The 24465-nt window shown below is 48.7% G+C and overlaps 1 protein-coding gene across 1 annotated transcript; it reads right to left on the minus strand.

Moving 5' to 3' along the window:
- Window positions 1-1491: 1491 nt before the first annotated feature.
- Window positions 1492-23061, minus strand: LOC125944799 (uncharacterized). Its single transcript, XM_049666160.1, has 3 exons — window positions 22979-23061; window positions 10991-11264; window positions 1492-1875 (listed from the first exon to the last, which is right to left on the minus strand). The coding sequence occupies exons 2-3, from the start codon at window positions 11245-11247 to the stop codon at window positions 1590-1592; spliced, it is 543 nt and encodes a 180-aa protein (XP_049522117.1). The 5' UTR covers window positions 11248-11264; window positions 22979-23061; the 3' UTR covers window positions 1492-1589.
- Window positions 23062-24465: the final 1404 nt, after the last annotated feature.

A 24465-nucleotide genomic window follows, 5' to 3' on the forward strand; every position in this document is an offset into this window, starting at 1 on the left:
GAGAAAGCTCACCGCGTCAAAGTGACGTGCAAGCATTAAATATGCATTATTATGCCGAACAAAATGGAATGTTTTTCGGAATAGCTGGAGACTGACTCGTTCCGAAAGGAATAGAAGATGGTTGCCCGTGGATAGCACTGGCACTGGCTACTCGGAGCGACCTAGGAGAATGGATTTATTTGGGTATAATAAACATTCTTGCGTGGCAGTTCGTCGAACTCTTTCGCCAAGTAAGCGTCATCACTCTGCCAACTCTTCGCCGCTTAGGATGCGTACCAGCGGCATTTTTATTCTTCCGTTGCACGCCGCCGCGATTTTCAACCAGCCACCGCAAGCTAAGCAAGCAGATGCGGGCCAATCGCAGATGCCGGTGCCACGGTCCTCATCTGGTTATCTACTTTCACTGCATGCGCTAGCTCGGCCCAGGGCTGGGCAAAGATACTTTGCAATTGTATCATGATGTGATACAAGATACTCGAGCAAAAAGTATTTGAGATACAGGTACAAGATATTACCGAAGTTTTTAAATTCGATACGATACTTCCCATTTGTATCTTAAGATACTTCGTTACATTCGCAAACTTTCCGTTATAGATCTATATAATGTAGCAGCAAACACGTATGCCCAAAAATGTTTCTGTCGAGCAAGTGTCATAGCACCGACGCAACTAAACGCTAAAAATCAAGAAAACAAAAGGTCGGCTGCGGGCAGACTTTCGCGCGCTTGTTTTGGTCGAGACGGCGCGAGCGCCACCACGTGACTCTGCTCCACCAATAGGGACGCGCAGACCTCATCGCCTGCCCTCGCTGGCAGAAATATAAAAGAAAGTAGTTGCCTTTAGTTTTATTCGGGCTGGCTTAGTGGCAGCAGTATCAGCTTGAGAGGCGAAGTCCAGCCAACGTTATAGTTTCGCACGGTGATGTTGCCATAACTGTATCTTGTATCTTAAGATACACGATACATTCATTCATGTATCGGAAGTACAGATAATGATACACGTCTTGTCAGACGTATCAGATACAAGATGCCCAAAGAGTATGTAAGATAGTATCTAAGATACATGTACCTTCGATATTGCCCAGCATTGGCTCGCCCCCCCCCCCCCCCCCCCCCCGAAGTACTCTCCACTTCTGCATGCTGCTCGCATCTTGTCAGCCAATTAAATAAGAAAAGCCTGTCAAAGCAGGCATTCCTATTTACTTTGAACGCAAACAAAAGTGATCTGGTACACATAAGAAGAGTGTTTGTTTGGGATTTTCAAACAACGCTGAGCGTCACCTCGCGATGCTTTCGTCGGTGGTTACGTAAATTTGACGTCGCAGGGGAATACAAACAGATTGAAATAGTTTTACATTATAGGGCCTTTGGTTTCGTAAGTCATGCGACGGAGTTGAGTCCAATTTAAACTGCTTAGCACAGTGATTTACTCGGGGCTGCGGAGTCTGTCTTTTATTGTACACAAAATAATTATCATGACAAGTGTCCTGGCCACTTGCTCAAGAACTCCCGTTTATTGGTGTTCCGGGAAAAAGAAAACGCACCGGTTCATCATTTGATTTATAAAGGCAGAAAACGCTGCGTTGGCTGCTCAGTAGTCTATGAAATCAGTTGACTTTGACAACATGAAACTGAAGTAACGACTCCATGTGACCGCAGCTCTACCATCTTCTGCTTGCTCAGCCATCTCGAAGAATTCCTTGGTGATCTCGATGGCGGTCCACGCCCTGACGAAGTCATCGAAGCCTATGGTGCCATCAGTGTCGTGCTGGTAGCGCTCCATAATGTCGGCTTCCAGCCGCCGACTTACCACGTCACCTGCCGGCACCACGGCAGACTTCAGACCGTCAGCGGTCATCCTGCCGTATTCAGAGTGCCTGCGGGCGAGGAAGAGATAAGGTCGAGTATTTCTAACTACATTATTATTAGCGCAAAAAACTTGCAAAGCCAGCTTCGGTAAGAAGATAGTAACAAGAAGCAAGAGGCATAAAGACGCGCGAACGTAGTTTTTCATTGCTTGATTGGTTATTTGACAGGGTGGGGTATAATTATTCCGAGGTTCCCCTACGAGTTATGAGAGCAGTTGCAGTTGCAGTGGATGTTTCGGTTTAGTTCTGTCAAGAGAAAGACAGAAAATAATGCTTAAACAATGTCTCGAGGCCCATGTGGAGACGTGGGCAAAGGGATTGGAGATCATGGGAAGTTTCACTGTGAGTTAACCGTCTCTTCGAAGTGTTGCCCTCAGCCTTGGGCATTCCCTCATGCGCGTGCTTAGAATTTCACTCAATACGCGCAGTTCTTAAACATGTGCAAATACTATCGGAGCACTACTCGACAGGAATTCTACCCCATGAGGATGCCATGAGGACGCCATGAAGCTGCTTTTGGCGGAGGTGGCCAGGTTGTACTTTTCCCGTTTTTCTGTACTGACTTCCCTGGTATGATAGCAAGTGTCGTGGTTAAATCCCCTAGCTGACAGTAAATGCTGACGATGCGTTCGTGCGTGTGCGTATGTGCGTATGTCTTGTGTTTGCAGGTATGTTGTCCGAGCTGTGATTTTGCGTTCTTTCCTGGAGAACGCAAGAAGATTTTACGCAGTAACACCATTGTTCGCAGATCCCTAAGGGCTGGCTGTAATTAGTAAGGCGCGGCTGTCGACCAATTACAATGCGGTCGCGCGATAACCACCGAGTCTTGTCAACAATTCCCGCGCATGCGCACATTATGCGGGGCTCGATTATCGCACGACGAGCATATGAGAGAACTATTTAACGAAAGGTCTGCTAATTTTACTGTTAGTTTTGTGACATGCCATGAACGCCCCATCTGTTGTCAATTATCCTTATCAGACGCAGACTCCCTTGACTCAAGACTCCCTTCGACTAGGCCTTCTTTGCTGCTCCCGTGTGACCGCGCGTGTTCTCGCTTGAAGTAAATGATCTTTGGTTCAAAGGACCTTTAAAGTGCCCTGTGACTGGGACCACAAGCCAACCTGGGACAGTTTGGAGACACACGGGATATCTTGACAGGTGAGCAGGTGAAAGACGAGCAGCTGCAGTAACAGCGATACGGGCGGGACAAGTTCGTCTTCGTTGGGACGCCAGGGGAAGCATTTCGAGCACGCCTTTCGAACACGGCGCACTTAGAAAATTGGTACCTTGTGGTGAATTCCACACCGTTATTGAACCGGGTTCTGCCAATCCCTCGAAACTGTACGCGACGTGGTGTACGCATATCTGTACGTGTTATGCTCGTTGATGTCGTCACTGCACGGGCACAGAACAAACTGGGAAAACGTGTCGTCGTAGTCGGCCACTTTGCTTGCGACAAGTGCGGGCGATGGCACGGGAAAGGTAGCTACGAGGCTCCTTTGCGGCCACTCAACTTGTCGATACCTAAGTGCGAGAAAAGTATGACTTAAGTAGGAGGTTGGGTTTTGAAACGCCTCAAACGTCGATCAGTACTTAGGTCATAAGTATAAGTTTGGATTGTGATTACGGTGGTCAATGACTCAATTTGGTCCGATGGTTGGTTTCGAATTCTGTTACCTCAGCACAGCAGCCCGACGTGCTACCCATTCGACCACGAACCAACCAGTGGCTCAGGTAGGCGGGAAAACGGTTAGATACAAACATACACAGATAGTTACATAGATAAAAGTGTCGGAGCTGACACGAGAAAGATCCAGCCCGGACAGCGTTGAGTTTGCGAACTGATTTTTTATTCTCGCTCTGCACCTGCCGCGTGGTCGAATTCCAACTTCTTCTTCCTTGACGGGCGCCGCATGCTGAGATGCTACAGGGCGTGAGCCATTGGAGTCTCCCAGTGAACGTGCTTGGATGGGGGCATCCAGACTGGAGATGGAAGCTCCGCGGACACGAGAGCGGCAATGTATGCAGGTTTTAGTCGATCGGCAGCCACGACGTCTTCACGGCCGTTGATGTCCAGCGTGAACGTCTTAGATGTACGATGGAGTACGCGAAATGGGCCATCATAGGCGGGTGTGAGTGGTGGCCGTATTTGGTCACGCCGAACGAAGACGTGGCTGCAGTCATGCAGATCCAGGCTGACGAAGACAGACTGGGGGTGTCGGTCGGCAGGAATTACAGGAGCAAGGTCGTGAAACGTGGTGGGCAGCTCTCGAATGTACGTAGTAGTAAGTGGTTCGTGGGGAAAGGGAAAGGCTGACGCTATCTTCTGCAGCCCTTGAGGGAGCACGGCTCAGCGCCAATCGTGGAGACATCATGAGTGGAAGGGAGCGAAGACGGCTCAAAGAATTCCCCTGGAAGACGCAGAGACATGCCATAGACTAGTTCGGCTGATGAGCAGCCGAGATCCGTCTTCAATGCTGATCGGATGCCCAGAAGTACGAACGGGAGGTGATCAAGCCAACGTTCTCTTGGCTGGTGAGCAGTGAGGGCCGGTTTCAGTTGTCGATGAAGCCGTTCGACCATGCCATTGGCTGAAGGATGGTAGGCAGTCGTGTGGATTTGTCGAATGCCCAAGATATTGGCAAGTGCGGCGAAAAGGGCCGATTGAAATTGACGACCGCGATCGGTGGTGACGACAGAAGGGCATCCAAAGCGTGATACCCAGCCGTTTGTGAAAGCCTTAGCCACTGTCGGTGCTGTAATGTCGGAAATGGGAAACGCTTCCGGCCATCTGGTGAAGCGATCCACACATGTCAGTAGGTAACAGGCCCCTTGTGATGGTGGAAGAGGGCCGATGATGTCGAGATGGACGTGGGAAAACCTGGCGTCGGGAGGCCGAAAGGGGGATGGTGCCATGACCGTGTGACGGTGAATTTTAACACGCTGGCACTGAAGGCAGGTTCGCGCCCAGCGTCGGACGTCAGCATTGATGCTTGGCCAAAGGAAACGAGATGTGACTAGCTTCTGGGTCGCACGAATACCCGGATGGCTCATGTTGTGCAATTGATCAAAAATCGCACGACGAAAAGCTGTAGGCACGAAGGGGCGAGGAACACCAGTAGACGTTTCGCACGTTATTAATGAGGTAGAAAATGGAAGCAGGCACTCCGTGAAAGATAGAGACGTGGATGAAGAGCGAAGACTATGCAGCTCAGGATCGTTCCTCTGGGCAGCTGCTTCCATGTCTAGTGGTGGCTGGGTCGACAAGGCATCGATGCGTGAGAGTGCATCAGCGGTGGCATTTTCCGGCCCGTGGACGCGTCTGAGATCCACGGCGAACTCGGAGATAAAGCATAGTTGACGGATCTGCCTTGCAGTGTAATTGCCGTGATTGCGATGGAAGGCAAACGTCAGGGGCTTGTGGTCTGTAACGACGTAAAAGTCCCGGCCCTCCAGTAAATGGCGGAAATGTTTGATGGCGAGGTATACCGCAAGGAGTTCTCGGGCAAATGTACTGTATTTTTCTTCCGGTGGTTTGAGTTTTTGCGAGAAAAACCAAGGGGCTGCCAACCTGATGCGTGCTGCTCGAGAACAGCGCCAACTGCCACACTCGATGCATCGGTGATGAGACGAATTGGGGCATCAGGAACGGGATGTATGAGCATGGTGGCGTCTGCCAGAGCCTTTTTGGCAGTGGCGAAGGCAGATGCGGCATCGTCGGTCCATTCCAGTGGCGCAGCCGGGTCTTTTTTTATGGCTAATAGGTCGGTCAAGGGCTTTAGGAAAGTGGCACACTTAGGAAGAAAGCGGCGATGGAAGTTTAGTAGGCCCAGGAATTCTCGGAGTAGTTTCATTGATGTCGGGGGTGGAAAGTCTAGGATAGCCTTCACTTTGCTGGCGAGCGGTTGGATACCCTGTGGAGTGACAAGGTGGCCTAAGAACTCGATTGTAGTGGCGCCAAAGACGCACTTATTGGGATTAATGACGAAGCCGTAATAATCCAGACGATGAAACAGGGTGCGCAGGTGGTCTTCATGCTCAGGGCCCGATGAGCTTGCGACCAGGAGGTCATCAAGGTAGGCAAATACGAAATCGAGACCTCGCGTGACCTCGTTGATAGTGCGCTGAAAAGTCTGTGCGGCGTTGCGCAGTCCGAAAGGCATCCTTACGTAATCGAACAGACCAAATGGGGTGGTGATGGCCATCTTTGGAATGTCAGCAGGTTCTACAGGAATCTGATGGCAAGCCTTCGCTAAGTCAGTCTTAGAGAAGATCGTGCACCCAGCCAAATTTGATGTGAAATCCTGTATGTGAGGAAGTGGGTAGCGGTCTGGTAAGGTGTGGGCATTGAGAGCGCGGTAATCCCCACATGATCTCCAGTCGCCAGGATCTTTCTTCGGCACCATGTGGAGTGGCGATGCCCAGTTGCTGGAGGAAGGCCGCACAATGCCAAGTTCAAGCATGTGCTCAAGCTCACGGCGGGTGATGGTGAGGCGTTCTCCAGATAGTCGACGAGGTCGTGTAAAAACGGGAGGTCCAGTGGTCACAATGTGGTGAGTGACGGAATGCTTCACCGGTGACTCTCTGGTGTGCGGCTTCGTGATGTTGGGGAAGTCAGCGAGTATTTTTGCATACGGCGAAGCGGGTGTGAGAGCTCGAAGGCTCGTTGACGAGGAAGTGCAGAGTATACCGTTGATGGATAGGCGCGTGTTGAGATCGATGAGGCGATGAGCATGCATGTCCACAGCAAGGTTGAAAAAACTGAGGAAGTCAGCTCCAAGAACAGCTTGCGAGACGTCAGCGAGGATGAAAAGGCAGCGGAACGTATGGCATAGTCCAAGGCCAAGTGTAAGAGAGCGTTGGCCGTATGTGGGAATGGCGGAGTTGTTGATCGCTTGGAGTGGGCAGGTCTGTTTGTTGCGACGGCGATCCACACAGGAGGCCGGTATGACGCTAACCTGGGCTCCTGTGTCGACGAGGAAGCAAGCGCCAGTCATCTTATCGGAAACATAGGAAAGGCGGCATGACTTTCGACCAGTACCACTTGCCGCCGTCAGTGGCCGGTCGTCGCATTTCCCGACCAGGAGCACGGGCGAGTGCACTTGCGAGCAGAGGCCCCAAATCGGCGATGGTACCAGCACATGGTCGAGGACGAGCCGTCCCGTGGCGCGTCGGTTGTCTGAAGTCCCGGAGAGCGTGGAGACGTCGAGGAGCGACTGTGGAACTGGAACCTGGATGCCGATCGGCGATGCGCAGGTACGAAGTCATCGAGACGTCTGACAAGGGCGTTCAAACGGTTGTCGATGCTCGCGAGCGCGGGGTCTGCAGCGGTGGCCGGTGGCGACGTGGTCACGGCGTTGAGGCTATGTGCCCGCGAGTAGTCTGCCACTCGATCAGCCATTTCAGCGAGCGTGTCTACTGGGACATCTCCTGCAGCGACGAGGACCGGGACCATGCTCTGCGGTAAGCGCTGGAGGAACAACTCTCGCAACAGCTTCTCCTCTTGAGGGGCGGAGGTCCCGCCAATGAGCTGGCGCATGCGTCGCAGGAGCTGGGATGGGCGACGGTCACCGAGCTCTGTGGCCGTGATGAGCTGTTGGAGCCTGCTGTGTTCAGACTCGGACTTGCGGGAAATGATAGCTTCCTTCAACGTGTCGTAGGGATGACTAGGGTGCGGCGAAGCTAAAATATCTGCGAAGTCTTCGGCTACGTCCGGAGGTAAGGAGGACACCAGATGCCAGTACCTGGTCTGTTGGCTGGTGATTTGCCGTAGACGGAAGTGCACCTCGACCTGCAGTAACCATGTGCAGGGGTTGTTTGGCCAAAATGGTGGCAGGTTGACGTGTTGGATCGCAGCCACCGCAGCACTGTTAGGTCTGGCGTCTTCTTGGGCGTCAGGACCGGTAGGCTGGGTGGAAGAGCCGGCGGGATCCATGCGGGATGGTTGGGGTTGCGTGTTCTTTATCGGGTCACCGTTAACTGTCGGAGCTAACACGAGAAAGATCCAGCCCTGACGGCGTTGAGTTTTCGAACTGATTTTTTATTCTCGCTCTGCACCTGCCGCGCGGTCGAATGCCAACTTCTTCCTTGACGGGCGCCGCATGCTGAGGCGCTAAAAAAGCATAGATAGTTGGGCCCTGGATTGTGTCCGAAGTACCCCAAGAATGCCAATGCATTAAAAGCAAATAGTTTGCATGCTCGAGGATATCCAACGGTATTAATAAGAACACTTCCTTAGTGAAAACTGGAGAGAGAGAACTAAAGAACTATAGCAGCTATTAAGGGCTCCTTTAAATGGACACTAACGGCAAAAAGTTGATCAGCTTAGGCTGACTTATGATGGTTTACTGGAATTTAATCTGAGCTTGTCCAACGAGAAATTGCATAATAACCGAGAAAACAGCGAATGAAAGGTGAGCTACCCTTTCGCAAGGGACGACGTGGCAGCGATGACGTTAATATCTGCCAAGTTTCAGACCCTCCCCACCCCGGGGGGGCACCCTTCCTGTCTTTCCCATTCACGTCACTAACTACACCACAACGTTCGACCGTCAATACCCGATAGTCATTCTCCATCAGAGAAGACCGATGTATCTGACCTTAGAACTGAGAGTCATGTTGATTGGTGTTCATTCACTGTGAACTGCAGCACGACAGGCTGACGGCGGACAGAAACGAAGGGAACACATACAGAGCGCTGATGCTCAACTGAGCTTCACTTTAAGGAACCAAGAATTATAATAATATGCATGCGTAGACGTCGACCTGCCCGTTTCAATACACCGGCTCAAAGCTACACGCGTTATGCAAATATTCCTGCAGCGTTCTGCCGTCTGTGCGGTAAATTTTGTGTACCGTGTGCCTTTGTTGTGCAGAAGCGAGTGAAAATATTGAACAAACTGGGCGTTGTGTAAATGTGAAATTAGAGCACCAAAAATACAAAAGCAAGATCAATAGGCGCCTTTAGCGCAGCACTACATTTCGTGCGGCTGCATTCCTAAGTTCCAAGAGACGACTGTCACTGACGGGCATAACGACAAGGGTAAAAAACCAATTCTAGAGGACTTCAACATTATTAATAACAAATAAAAATGCGTTAGCTAGGCGCTAGCCTCATTGAATTGGAAGGAGGTAGAATCCTTCCGGAGCAATCATAAATCACAGCATGTTGGCAACGAGAGCGCGCAGTACCCTTCCATAGATTTTCAAATTTGTTGTTGTATTATTGTTGTTGAGGTGTTGCTGAAGTGCACATGTGCGGAAAGTAAAAGAGAGGGGAAGGAGAAGACTGCAGGAATGTTTGCAAAAATAGCTCATGTTGCTTGAGCCCAGGGCCGGTAATAATGAAACGCGCAAGTCTACCTCACGCGTAAAATTTGGTCCTTTTCTGTTCCTTCAAAGAAAACTCGGTTGAGACGTAGCTTTCTACAATTACTAGAGGTAACTGTGACGCTGCTGTTCTTCAGCCACCATGGGAATTATGGGTAGTACATGGATTTGTCTGATCTTCGTGCTTGGGGCGTCATACATTCTTGTGGCTTCGTCTATCACGCTCTATATGGTCCTTGGTTGGACTGAATTTCAAGCAACTTATGATTTTTTAAATGGAGAAGGTAAGAAGACTCCGCTATAGCACGCATAATCGCCGATAATTGCAGTGGTTCCGCTTGACCATGCGTGTTTGGCGTGACTGTTTCAATATCGGCCTTCTGTGCTAAAGAGGTCCTGCGTTCGAATCCTGCTGTCGGACAATTTTAGTAATGTTTACTTAATGATTGATAACGCAGTACTTTAAAAGAATAGTGGCTGCAAATTCACGAAGTCATTGAAACCCAGGAGGATGAAGTTTAGGCAAATCCATGTACTACGCATCATTGTCACGCTGGCTGAACTGCACTGCTTGAAGCTCCCGTGGACACTATATTTATTGTACGAAACTCTGTGGGTTAAGTGTAACCGCTCTGTCCGTATTCACATCGTTTCTGTTCGCTGTCCTCCTGTCTCGGTGAAGATCCCAATGAAGAAATATAACCGTTTAGCTTGACCTTTCCCCCCGCCCTATACTGAAAAGCTAACATGCGCTACAACCTGCATATCTACTCAATAGCGGCATCCGCACGGCGCGGTGGTTCTTTGGATACCTCTCACAAAAATTGTTATAATTATACTGTCGTGTTTCTATTGACTTTCTGTTGCCTTTGGTAGAATGTCTGTTGATAAGCGATGGAATGCAATGCATTATTTCTGTAAGGGACGGTGATGCGCTGCACAACAAGGCACGCCGGATTTAATTCGCGGCGGCAGCGGCTGCACTCTGACCGGGACGAAATGCAAAACCTTTCGTCTACGTTGCCCTGGGTACATGTTAGAAAAATCGCAGGTGGTTTAAATGTAATGCGGAACTTTTCGTAACGGCATCCTTCATCACCAACTCTGCACTTTTGGGACATTATAATCCATAATTTATTTTTAGTACAGTAGACAGTTGCCAATCAAAACACCAGAGCGGGGACGTCATACTCAGGTACCGGCTCTGCGTATCTAGCACGAAAAAAAGAAAGGAATATAACGTTTCCCTCATTTTATTTCATAGTGAAAGAAGACCACGTGGCGCGAAATTAACAACAGAGCTTTAGAATAGTGCTTTATATTAGTACTCTCTGTACTTTATGAAAGAGTGCTTTAGTATTGCTCGTTCGTTTTCCTTTAGGCGGCATCTAATCATGCACGAAATCCAATGTATAAGAAAAAATGTTTCTTTGCCAATCAACGACCTGTGTACAGAGAGCGAGTGAGAAGAATTGGTTTCATAAAGGTATAGCCTCGGATTTAAGAGTGACGTGTAGAAGAAGGCGCCGTGCTCACTCTAAATTATAATTAAATTATGGAGTTCTACGTGCCAAAACCATCATCTGATCATGAGGCACGCCTTAGTGGGGGACTCCAGAATAATTTAGACCACCTGGGATTTTTTAACGTGCACCTAAATCTAAGTACACGGGTGTTTTCGCATTTCACCCGCATCGAAATGCGCCTGCCGTGGCCGCGATTCAATCCCGCGACCTGGTGCTTAGCAGCCCAACACCATAGCCACCAAGCAACCACGGCGGGTTGTGCTCACTCTGCAAAGGTGATGCTCAGTTTACTGAGCGCAGCGCAGATCCCTTCAAACTGCTCGAGCGTCACCTCGTTGACAACGTCTTGGTAGAGCTGGCGCGTCAACAGCACCAGCGTCTTCCTGCCCACCGGCGGCCAAGGTCCCGAGGCGACGGCCCGGTAGACAATCCTGTGGCCGACGGCCTTAGTGTCGGTTCCGACCACAGACTTGAAAAGCTGCGCCGGGTACTCAGGGTCCTGGATGCGTGCGTCGTCCGTCATGGCTCCTTCCGTGTATTCTGAAGAGAAAGGCCAGTGGGAAAGAAAAATAATGAAATGCAATCACGTTTATACGGCATTTACTTTTGTCGATGTATGCTAGAGTCGTATTAGTGATGTAGGAGAAAATAAAAAAAATAGTGTCGCAGTTTCACCCGAAAGGTGAGGCATCAATTGCAAATTAGTAGAGAGCTATATGGAGTAAGGATAGTAGTTTTATCCGCTGTATAAACTTGGACATGCAGCAGTACCAGCAACGCGCAGAACTGTTGTCGACGCCGTCGGCATTTTGCCCACGTTCGCACCGATTGCGCGCGGCGTTGGTGACTGTTGCCGGTGCCTCTGGCGGCGGCTCGGAGGTTTTCGACGAGATCAGAACGGGACACTCGTCGAGCAGCGTCGGAAGTCTTTACCACCTTGTCGCCTCGCAACCTTTTTATATAAATACATATTTGGTGCCGCAGCTAAACGTAGCCTACCCTCCCTCCCTCCCTCTCTCCCGTCCCCCCAGGGCCTCTCGCGCGACGGAAGAAGTCGCGTTTGTTCTTCGCCATGCGTTCGCTCACCGTGAAAGCGAGCGTCCCTCGCGCGCTTTCACTCGCACATACAGCATACAGCGCGCAGTGACGATTTCATTGCCATTGGACTTTATACGGAACCTCACGGCGACGGCGACGCCAACGGCAGAAATCGGTTTAGAGTCTCCATATAATTGCTATCGCAATAAAGGCATACCCATACTCCAGTGACTATTATATTAGATCCAGTTACCTTGTGCGAATGTCACTCCGATTCTCACGTCACCCTTATAAGCGATGGCATGCTGGTGACCTCATTCCATCTGATATCGGATGTTTAGACGTGATCGATCGTACCGGGGGGGGGGGGAGGGGGGAGTTTCAGTTGTTTTAGAACACACGCTCTTCGTTATAGTCCAACCACAAATAAATGAGCACGAATGCATTCTCTTGACTGTAAACTGCTGGGGTCATGTCTGCACAGTATGCGAAGTGTATAGGTGGCCTCCATCTGCCCCTCCGCAGCTCTTAATTAAACTACGAGTGCAAAGCAGACAGTCTTTGCTTGTATTATTATTAGCCAAAATAAGGTACATGCAGGTAATTACAAATATACGTACTATTCTACGTACCTCACACTATTTTTCCACATAGTCCCCACATCGGTTCAGACATTTGCCCCACCACATCACTAAACTTGAGATGCCCCTGAGGTAGAATTTGTCCGGCTGACTGTGGAACCACCGTGAAACTGCTGTCTTGGCTTCACTACCTTTTGCGAACTCACGACACCACCACCTCACACTTCTCAAAGCGAGACACCTTTCCCCATACGTGGGCTGCATTTCCCCATGGATTTTGATGGGCGTTCGTCCCTTGCTCCATAGAAAACGAATCACACTTCGTTGCTCGTACGCCGGGGACGTGTGAAGCACAACCGCCATCTTCAAGAACTGACAGCAGCGCCGTGCCACGGAGCTACCGGAAGATAAGGCCGGGCCAGTTCAAGAAATGTCCACCTCTGGGGAATGGATATGTTGACTTCGCATTTACAGCCTTTATTTGGCTAAAAGAAATAGGGGGCAAATACTCTCCGATTCGCCTTAGTACATGACCACAAGTCAACGCATGTATGCGGTACAATAATTATGACCGGAGACTTTAATTTCCCGTCCATTAACTGGTCTTGTAAAAACATCATCGGGTTACTGGATGACACACCGCTTGACGTAATGCTGGCATGTGACTTAGAATAACTGGTGCTTGACGTGACCAGCGAATGCAGTCAAGGTGGTAATTTGTTTGTCAGCAGTAGCCTAAATGACTATGATCTAACAGTAGAAGACGGCATATCCGACCACAATATAGTATTACTCACGCGCCCGCTTACACGTTCTATTGAAAATTGCAAGCCAGCTTTAAAAAACAGTGAAACATTTCCTTCATGCGGATGACCAGTCAATCTTGGATGAGCTTTGGAACTGTGATGATCGTCTGCCAAATGTAGACGCAGCCACATTATGCAACAAATTCAAGGAAGTTGAAGTTTTCTATAACTAATGCCCTACTCGAGGCATCTGTTATATTCGCCTAAACTCTCGGATCGACCGATATATGTCACACATTATACGAAGGCTAAAAAGACTAAACCGAAAAAAAAGAAGAAACGTAGTGCAGATTTGAATCTTTCGGTCGGGCTTATGAAATACGCTATTGTCTACCAGACAAAAGTATTTCTCTGTTACATTACCGCACATGTGTGAAAACAAACATGGGCAGGTTTTGTCATTACATGAAATGCATCAGTGTTCACGTTGATAAGGTAATAGAATTGAATTGATTTTTACTGAATTCTGGGGTTTTACGTGCCAAAACAATCAACCTCTCTATATGGCTTTCATAGATTATGAAAAGGCATTTGATTCAGTAGAGATACCAGCAGTCATAGAGGCATTGCGTAATCAAGGAGTACAGGAGGCATACGTGAATATCTTAGCAAATATCTACAAGGATTCGACAGCTACCTTGGTTCTCCACAAGAAAAGTAGAAAGTTACCTATCAAGAAGGGGGTCAGGCAAGGAGACACAATCTCTCCAATGCTATTCACTGCATGCTTAGAAGAAGTATTCAAGCTCTTAGACTGGGAAGGCTTAGGAGTGAGGATCGACGGCCAATATCTCAGCAACCTTCGGTTTGCAGACGACATTGTCCTATTCAGCAACAATGGAGACGAATTACAGCAAATGATTGAGGACCTTAATCGAGAAAGTGTAAGAATTGGGTTGAAGATGAATATGCAGAAGACAAAGATAATGTTCAATAGCCTGGCAAGGCAACAAGAATTCAGGATCGCCAGTCAGCCTCTAGAGTCTGTACAGGAGTACGTTTATCTAGGTCAATTACTCACAGGGGACCCTGATCACGAGAAATAAATTTACAGAAGAATAAAATTGGGTTGGAGTGCATACGGCAGGCATTGCCAAATCCTCACTGGGAGCTTACCACTGTCTTTGAAAGGAAAAGTATACAATCATTGCATTCTACCGGTGCTAACATATGGGGCAGAAACTTGGAGGTTAACAAAGAAGCTCGAGAACAAGTTAAGGACCGCACAAAGAGCAATGGAACGAAAAATCTTAGGAGTAACGTTAAGAGACAGGAAGAGAGCGGTGTGGATCAGAGAACAAACGGGGATAAACGATATTCTAGTTGACATTAAGCGGAAGAAATGGAGCTGGGCAGGCCATGTAATGCGTAGGATGGATAACTGGTGGACCATTAGCGTTACAGAATGGATACCAAGAGAAGGGAAGCGCAGTCGAGGACGGCCGAAAACCAGGTGGGATGATGAAGTTAGGAAATTCGCAGGCGCAAGTTGGAATACGCTAGCGCAAGATAGGGGTAATTGGAGATCGCAGGGAGAGGCCTTCGTCCTGTAGTGGACACAAATATAGGCTGATGATGATGACGTGCCAAAACCACGATTTCATTATGAGGCACGCCGTATTAGGGGACTCCGGAATAATTTTGACGACCAGGGGATCTTTAATGTGCCCCCAATGCACGGGACACGACGGGCGTTTGTGCATTTCGCCCCCATCAAAATGCGGCCGCCGCGACCGGGATTTCTTCCAGCGATCTGGTGCTTAGCTGCGCCACACCATACTTTGATCACACGCACGCGCGCACACACACGCGCACGCGCACACACCACCCACCCACCCACCCATCCACCCACCACCCACACACCCACCCACACCACACACACACACACACACACACACACACACACACACACACACACACACACACACACACACACACACACACACACACACACACACACACACACACACACACACACACACACACACACACACACACACACACACACACACACACACACACACCACACACACACACACACACACACACACACACACACACACACACACACACACACACACACACACACACACACACACACACACACACACACACACACACACACACACACACACACACACACACACACACACACACACACACACACACACACACACACACACACACACACACACACACACACACACACACACACACACACACACACACACACACACGCGCGCGCGCGCAATTAATCCGACAGTTCGACAGTTAATCCCATCGGAATGCTGGTTTTGACGATATAGTTTAGAGCTACGGTGACCAATGCAATGATTAAAAAATAAGTGATTGGATTGACGGGCATAGTGAAAAACAAGCGTAAACACAGTTGTTTGACGGCTGCTCATGTCTTTGTTCTTCATTGCGGTGCTTTAGTAACCATTACGTCGCCTAAGTTCCGATCATTGGCTTTTCTTCCTGCCGCTAGATACAATAGGGTAGCAGCTGCTCTTCCACGTTGCGCCTGAACCTACGGAACAATTGAGGAAGCTCGCGTCACCCCTTTATCTGTCTATCTACGATGCGAACCTCTTCGAGTATTCCTGCGACTGCTGTGCCGTCATGGATGCCACCCCTTATCGACACTTCCCGATATACGGCCGGAATCCACTTTTTCAAGAGCCATTAAACGCCAAGAATCTACCATACCATCATACTTTGCCCCTGCTGACCTTCCACGTATGCCCCCATGGGTAATGTCCAAAATACGGGTACGTCTATCTATTCCCGGAATTTCTAAAAAATCGCGAATACCTACCGTCGGCCTCAGACATTTAACACTTGAATATATGTCGAAAGAATATGACTCCTCGGTGAATGTGTATACAGACGGATCGGTCTCGTCGTATGCGTCTGGTGCGGCTTTCGTCGTGCCTGCGCATCAAGTCATTCGACGGTTTCGTCTGTGTAACAAGACGACTACAACATCTGCGGAACTAGCGACAATCAGAGAGGCCGTTCAATACATTTCGCGACAGCCTCCTCAAGTAGGGACAGTCTTCAGTGAAGAAAAATCGGCTCTGCAACTACTTAGACTGGTGTTGAAAGAAAGCGCTTACAGAGTGTTAGCTCTTCAAACTGCCGAGCTATACACTTGAGCCCAAGAAAACGGCCACCACATCACATTTCAGTGGATTCCCAGTCACTGTGGTATACACGGCAACGAACTGGCTGATGCCAAAGCGAAGAAAGCACTCGAAGAACCAGAGTCAATACTTGCAATTCCTTTTTCAAGAGCGGACGCCAACTGCCTCCTCTCCAGTGTCATCCGAAAATCGACAGAAAAGCACTGGGGCAATCCGGATAATGGACATAGACGACTACAGAGATTGGACCCTACCATGGAATTTAGGCTGCCACCGATAATTCAACGCAGCTGCGCCAGTCTTCTGCACAGACTAAGACTAGGGGTAGTGTTTACGCGCGGATACGTGCACCTCATGCGACGCACCGAGTCTCCAGACTGTGAGTTGTGCCATGTAAATAGGACTATAGGTCATGTGCTTTGTGGCTGCCCTAAGTACGCGGAAGAGCGTCAAAGGTTGAAGAAAGACCTTACGCGTCTCGACAGCCCACCGTTGTCGGAGGACGTTATTTTAGGCCCTTGGTCAGACGCTCAATTGAGTTTCAATGCCATCCAGGTGCTACTGAACTTTTTAAAAAGTACGGGCCTGGACTGTAGGATTTGACCATGCCAAATTGCCATATGTTTTACATCCTCCTTCTCTCGTCATCGTCACCCATCATGCGCCTCTTTCTTCCCTCTTTCTTTCTTCCCCCAACGCCGAGTAGCTGGCTACAGGAATTTACCTCAGGCCGACCTCTCTGCATTTTCCATCATTAAACTTCTCTCTCTCTCGTCGCCAATTGGCAGCGTCAGCTAACGCTTTTATTTATTACTTTGGATCCGACAAAAGCACCGATGGAGTTAAGCAAGAGCGAGGTCACATAAATGCTGATGCAGCACCATGCGGATGCGGATACATTAAGACTGCAATTATTGTCCGTAAGACTGCAATTATTGCCCGTACTATTCCTCAGTCTCTATCGCAGTGTTCGTTGCCGCATGTGCTCGGGCGTTCGACTACTGAGCATAACTGCGTCACGCATACATTTGATTTGCCGGAATGGTCTTGTTGGAAGCGCCCACGGCACTTTAGAGACAAAATGAATACCATGAAAGCGCTTTTGCATGGCTGCAGAAGCGACAAGCACGTTGATAACACGCTGAATGCAAGGAAAAAAAAGCCGTCAGATCCCACGCCCTGTGGAAATCGATGTTATGCGAAGCAGTGTGCCGGGAGCCTACCAAGTTAACGAAACCACCATGAGAGCACCTAGACGTAGGCGGCTAGCTATTTCCTGACCTACACTGAAACACATGTCGTGACCTATCATTTATGTCCGAGCCAATTTCAGTTGTTTTTGAGTGTTAATCTTTTTCGCTGTCATTGTCATTTTTGCTGAGTCATCCTCATGACTTCTACCATCATCATTTAGTGTTTCATTTACGTAGTACCCACGTCCGAGCACATTTCAGTGTTTTTGAGCAGTAATCTTTTTTTTTCGCTGAGTCATTGTCATTTTTGCTGATTCATAGTCATTATCGAGTCATTATGGTATGCTACTATCATTATCGTTACTATCATAACCATACTTGCACCCATTAATTACCATCATTAATTCTCGATTCTTTGCCACGTTTGGGGTTTTTTGACCCCTGAGAGCACCAAGAGGCTGTTTCATGACCTACATGACACACATGACATGACATTCATATCATGATCTATAATCTTATGTTCGTCATACACTCTTGTCATACTATGCCAATTTTGGTACGTACCAAGTTACTTCTTTCTGGGGTTTTACGTGCAAAAACCAGTTCTGTTTAAGAGGCACGCCGTAGTGGAGGGCTCCGGATTAATTTTGACCACCTGGGGTTCTTTAACTTGCGCTAAAACGCAAGCACACGGGTGTTTTTGCATTTCACCTCCATAGAAATACGGCCGCCGCGGCCGGGATTCGATCCCGCGACCTCGTGCTCAGCAGCGCAACGCCTTAGCTAACTGAACCACCGCGGCGGCTACGTACCAAGTTAACGAAACGACTATGAGAACACCAAGACGTAGGCTGCTAGATAGATAGATACTCTCAAAGTGGCAAATGTTCGCCAAGAGATTATCGCAATTAAAAAAAAAAGAGAGAGATAACATGTGAAAGTTGGTGAGGTTTATTTTGCCTTCTTGTACTGTGCCCCAGCTCGACGGATTCTCGATGAGTTGAATTGAGTTGAGTTCATTTATTTACCACATACATGGGGTTTCACATAAGTGGTTGGGACGAGGGAAAAAAAAGCTGCATTAGAAACAGCTTGACTAGCACTACGTCCCCGGTTCACTAAGGCAACATGGCAGTAAAAGAAAAATGAGAAAAATAAAAATGTCAGTGTCAAATGAGAATACACATGATATACACATAAAACTATTAAAAAAGTGAAATTCAACTTAACGTATTTAACACAGCGTGCTTAAAAAGAACAGAAGTGTTGCAGAGTGTGCGAACATTTTCATAAGAAATTTTGAAATTATAAATGAAATTAATAATTCAATAAAGGCAAGCAATAGTTTAATGTTTGAAAGCCGCAGCCGTAGTAGAGCGGCTTTCAAAACAGCGTGTTCTGACAGCTTCTTTAGAACAGCGTGTTTAAGCCAGCCGTAACTTGTGGTTCATGGTGCGTATCAAGAAACTATACCAAGAAAGACAGTAAAACAGCGTTCCCCCGGTCCCAAGGCGAGCGTCGTAGCCACTAGGCTATACAGCCACCCTTGAAGAACATGCATTTATGCGAACGATATGATTGCGTTCGAGCGTCGTCGTCTTCGTCCACAGCTGGCGCGTTCGTACGCTCGTGATGTGCGAGGTGAAGAGGTTTTGCGCGCTATGAGAGCGAGAGAGAGAGAGAGAGAGAGAGAGAGAGACGCATTCACGGAGCGGGCCTCCTGGAACGCGGTGTCGGCATTGGAACGCGGTGTCGGTGTTGCAAGCTGCGCTATGCAACGCGCAGTGACGGCCGTAAGGGCACGTTCACACTGGGGAATCTGGCGTCTACAGCGAACGGAATTCTCCTGCCGCCGAATTTCGCGCCGGTCACACTGCTAGCCCACCGCGCCGCCGGAACGCGATACAGCGCCATCTGCGGTGTAAAGCGCTAACCTACAAACAAGCGCCGGATATACCGGATGTGCCCGCAGCCTCGAAACTGCGCAGTTATCTCCGCTCGTGTAGAGTTCGCGTGGTTTTATTTTTGCGCCTCATCGCTGCAAGCAACGACAATGAACCCTGAGCAAGAAGAGGCAGTACTGCTAGGCTTGTTGTCAAGCACCTTTCTGGCGATGCATGACGCGCAGAAGCATTCGCAGAAGAGACGACGCCAGCGGCGATGGTGTGTTCATGCTGCTTTGCAAAAGCGCGAAAAGCTTGGTCACGCCACCAAACTACTACCCCTTCTGCGAGATCACAACGTGGAGTACTACAGAGAGTAAGCTCAGATGTATTGTTATGCGTGATAACAAATATTAAGTTTCGGACCAATTCGATCAGCATTTACGACGTCGCGACAGACACGACTGCGACAACGCGCGCGCGTCCGACTCGGCCGCCATCTTCGAAATTCTCACTCGCGCTCCGATTGGTCCACGGTGAGGGAATCCGGCGGCGGCTGCCGCAAAAATCGGTCCGAGACCGATCGGCGCGGAAAGGGCTATTCCGGCGGATCTCGCCGCCGCCGAACAGGGTTCCGCGCCGCTCCAGACGCCGAATGTCTCAGTGTGAACGCGCCCTAAGTCCGAGATGCGCGAAAAGAAGTTATCATCCTCATGAGTAATAAGATGAAAAGTTCGCGCGCACTTCCGGAAAATGCTGGGCTACGATCGCACAGCTTCGCTGTTTCAAGCGTTGCGCGGCCGAATGCAAGGTTAAGCGTTTTTTATTGCGATAGCAATTATATGGACACTCAAAAGCAGATTTCTGCCGTCGGCGTAGCCGTCGCCGTCGCCGTCGCCGTGAGGTTCCGTATGACGTCAATGGAGATGAAATCGTCGCCGCGCGCCGAACGCTGTATGTGCGAGTGAAAGGGCGCGAGGGGCGCGCGCTTTCACGGGGAGTGAACGCGCGGCGAAGAACAAACGCGCGTTCTGCGCCGTGCTCCCTTAAGGGCTGCAGAAGTAGGCGTCTCTTTCCTCCTTTACAATCACCATATATGTAGAGCAAACGCGCCTTCTTCCGACGCGCGAGAGCCCGTGGGGGAGGGGGGAGGGGGAGGGAAGGGAGGCGGCGTTTAACTGCGGCACCAAATGCCTATTTATATCAGAGGCTCCGGCAACAGTCACCAACGCCGCACGCATTTTGAGCGAACGCGGGCAAAACGCTGACGGCGTCGACAGCAGTTCTGCGTGTTGCCGGTGCTGCTGCATGTCCAAGTTTATACAGCTGATAAAGCTAATATCATTACTCTGTATAGCTCTCTACAAATTGGCTATCGCAATTGATGCTTCGCCTTTTAGGTGAAACTGCGACAACTTTTTACAGTATCAGATCTAAAGGAACTTAAAGTAATAAAGTGTATTCATATAGCACATTTAATTAAATTACATTATATTTAACGTATAGGTCTGAAGTGTGTGAATTAAATGATAGGTTTGCAACAGAACGTAGGGCCTTTCCTTGTAGGATGAGAAGATTATTTACGGATTTCTTTGTTAGTTGATGCGCCGAACGCGGGTGTTACTTTCAGAAAGCAAGAAATATCGCTGGCGTCTAAACACGATTCATAAAGTTAAATTAGAGGCACGAACTAATCATCACTTGCTTGAATGCTAGAATACTTTTAGAAAACGTGCATATGACACCAAATTAAGCAATAGGTGAAATTGGCGTGCTCTAGTGAAATCGTAAATGCGTGAACAATATCTGAATAGGCAACCGGAATTGAAAACGCGGTGTTGTATTGCACCGTGATTGGAACTTTTTCTGCAGACATGAGTGAGTGGAGGTAGGAGCCTTGAGCGACGTGGCGACGCAACTTGCGGTACACCAAAACGCACACGCACCTTTCACTGCACCCACTGCACCAAGTTTTGACAAACCAATCAACGTGCGCTCAAACGCGACAGTAGAACTTCTGCGTTGGAAAGCGTTAGCATACTCCGGAGAACGCTGGGAGCGCTGAACCGCGTTTATTGCCGCGCAATACCGTCTCCATTGTGTTCTTACTTGCATGAAGGCTTCCTAAGGCACGCGAACTAAAAGCCACCGCAGCTTTTTTAACGCGAGAGCGTTAAGGGCCCCGTGTCGCAGAAAATGCGGCATCGGCGTCTGTGTCGGTGTCGGCGTAAGCATCTGGCAGAAATAATCATACCGAACCACATCATCCCGAACCACCCCGACCTCACGTGGCACAAAGCGTTAGTGAACCAAAAAATTGAATTTCCCAAAGTAAAATCCGTCAGAAAAATCGTAAAGTACGACTTACCCACAAGCTATACAGACGTGACAGCGTCGGATTGTAATTTGGATATACGAGAAAAAAAAACTGATAAGCAGCCAGGGATCTTTGAATGCTATCGCGTTCCACTCTTAAAGGCGAAGCTTAAGCGACCTCCATTTCTGATGGTGTTTCGCTTTACTTTGGTTCTAGGCAACATTGCGGGGAGTGTAGAAAAGCCGAGCATTCCTAAATTTGGATCGGGCCCCATATCGCGGAAAATACGGTGTCGGTGTCGGCGTCAATTCAGTCCAATAACGCTATCGCGTTCCGCTCTTAAAGGCGAAGCTTAAGCGTGCTCCAAGTTTTTACCGTGCATTAACTTTTTTTTTCGACGAAGCCAAAGTGGCTGGCTTATGTAAATGAGCGAACGTTAAACAACCTCGGAGATCTTTGAACGGAAAAAAAAACGAAAAAAAAAAAACGCATGAGCTGGGTGGTGCGGCCTTTCCCACTCTATTTGAGGACGCACCTTTCGTAATACAAGATTTCTGTTACCTCCTCGCTCAGCACTTACGGTCTACTTTTCGCAAGGCCGACAGCATCCACATTGCGTGGGGGGACACAAGCGCAGCGCGGACACTGGGCCTCTTCGATTATCTGTCCCTGACAGTCCCGGACTGCCCGAGGCAGCTAGTGCTTTCAGCCAATGAGCGTTGCGTGTGCAACTTCTCGGACAGTCCGAGACTGTCAGAGATGGATAATCAAAGAGGGACCAGGGTAGGCGGTCAGAACCGGTGACCGTGCGAAAACAGTCCGAGTCATAAAAAGAAAAAGGAAGAAAGAAAAAAAAAGTGCAGTGGTGATTTAGCTTTGAATGCGAGAGAAATGCGGTAGTATTGCGCCGCATCTGTTTGTGGTCCCGGATCCAACATGATTTAAACCACCTTCGCCACATTGATAAGTGTTGGTTCATGAGCTCACTCGACACACCTCCTGCCTCTTCGGGAAGCGAAGTGCAATTTGACGGTGGTGCGGAGTAGGGAGCCTACATGCAACGCTGTGTTATAGGCTCCCTAGTGCGGATCAGACATGCACCTTCAGTTGCACCGAAGCGCTTCATACTTATAAGCATGCCTGCGTGGTGACCGGAACGGCTAGCGACCGCGTCTCTTCTGTTCGCTATCTGAAATGCATACTATATACGAGGCTACACGATTTTCGTCGAAGGAAGGCTCCTTCTAGTTGTTGTCTTGTAAATACTAATTCGGAGGTTGCTGTACTCACCAGTTGGGACAGCTGTCGCGCTCAGCGTCTGCGTCGTCAAGCACACGTCGAGAGACTGCTGACGTGAGTTGCGAAACAGCGGCGCTTGCCCGGCCTCGCGCTTGGAGATGCAGGTATGATGATAGTGATGATCATTAATCCTTCAAGAAATGGTTTGAACGCCCATTGTGGGGAAATGAAAAAAATTGAACAAATACAAATGAAATCGGTCATACATGACAAAAGGAAAAATAGAAAATGCTTATGACAGTATAGTCAGCTTTGCAGAAAAAAAGGAACTAAAAACAGTTATAGCAAAGCAAATACATGCAAAATATTGGCGCGAACATGCATATATTTTTAAAGAATAGTGGCTTCCCTGAGAAAGAACAAGATGCACAACGTAGTAATAAATAATTTGTGTATTTCGCTAAATTTAGTTTCTTTCTGCTTGGTGACGCGTACGTAAGTTTTTCAAATCATCACATACGTTATCGCCTCCGGTACTGGCATGACCAGAAAATTCGCTGTTGTCTTTTACAAGACGATTTGGCCCAAGCTGAAATGCTGTACTGACACTACGGTGGACGTCCACACAAGTACAACTCAAGTGGACGAGTGCGTGCGCGCGGGAAGTGCTGGACAAGGCGTTCCGCATTTGCGTTAGTTTTATTCAGAGATATCAGTGAGAGTTTCCGCAGTAAGGGAACCCAAAGTGAGGGGCCGCTATCAGCCGCGCGTATGAAAGAACGCAAGAATTCCGATGCATCTCAAGATGAATGGCGACGTTAATGCGATTAGCATTGAAGCAATGCTGCGACGCTGTGTATTTCCGCCGCCGAAAAACGTCGTATCCTCCTAACTCCATGTGCAATAGATTGCACATTGCCTTCAACATTTATGTCGAAATTCACTGCGAAGTGATCATTCTGGATTTCAAGTATGGTGCATGCGTAACGGTAAAACAAGTGATTCACTCATATTCTTGTCATGCGCTTTCGAGAAAATTGACGCTCAATTGATCTAGACCTCTGTGTGGTCCCAGACGGCCGAAATCAAGCTTGAGGTGCGTTTCGAAATCACTGAGATTGTGTGTGTGTGTGAGTGAGAGAGAGAGAGAGAATATTATTGACTGTCCGGGATTTGAGATTGTGAGAAAATACCGGACGCTGCAGCCACGTAGCAATGTACTACACGTATAGTTACATCTTCATCTCTGCGTTTAAGCAATGAAATGCAATTTTACCATAGCAAAAATGAGGAGATGGTAATTTTTTTTCACGTACATGGAGACGCAGCTTCTGACATCTAACCATGGTATCTAAAATTTTTTAAATTGTCAAGTTCATAACGTAACAACAGACAGTAAAAACCACCTTCAAGAGCTATTATATCCCATAGCTGTGTTCGGGTATCGGGAGAATATATGAGGCGTGTATGCAGCCGGTCTCCTCTAACGCGCGTCCCTCTGGACAATTTGCGCCACCTAGCGCAGTCGCCACTAATCC

This window comes from Dermacentor silvarum, chromosome 4 (assembly GCF_013339745.2).
Source record: "Dermacentor silvarum isolate Dsil-2018 chromosome 4, BIME_Dsil_1.4, whole genome shotgun sequence".
In the NCBI taxonomy this organism is placed as follows: Eukaryota; Metazoa; Arthropoda; class Arachnida; order Ixodida; family Ixodidae; genus Dermacentor; species Dermacentor silvarum.

Excerpts from the sequence above, each read along its gene's own strand:
- LOC125944799 (XM_049666160.1), bottom strand. The coding sequence starts at position 11,247 with ATGACGGACGACGCACGCATCCAGGACCCTGAGTACCCGGCGCAGCTT. Across the intron at positions 1,876-10,990 it reads CTGAGCATCACCTTTGCAGA|GCACTCTGAATACGGCAGGA; the intron begins GTGAGCACAACC and ends CCTCGCCCGCAG.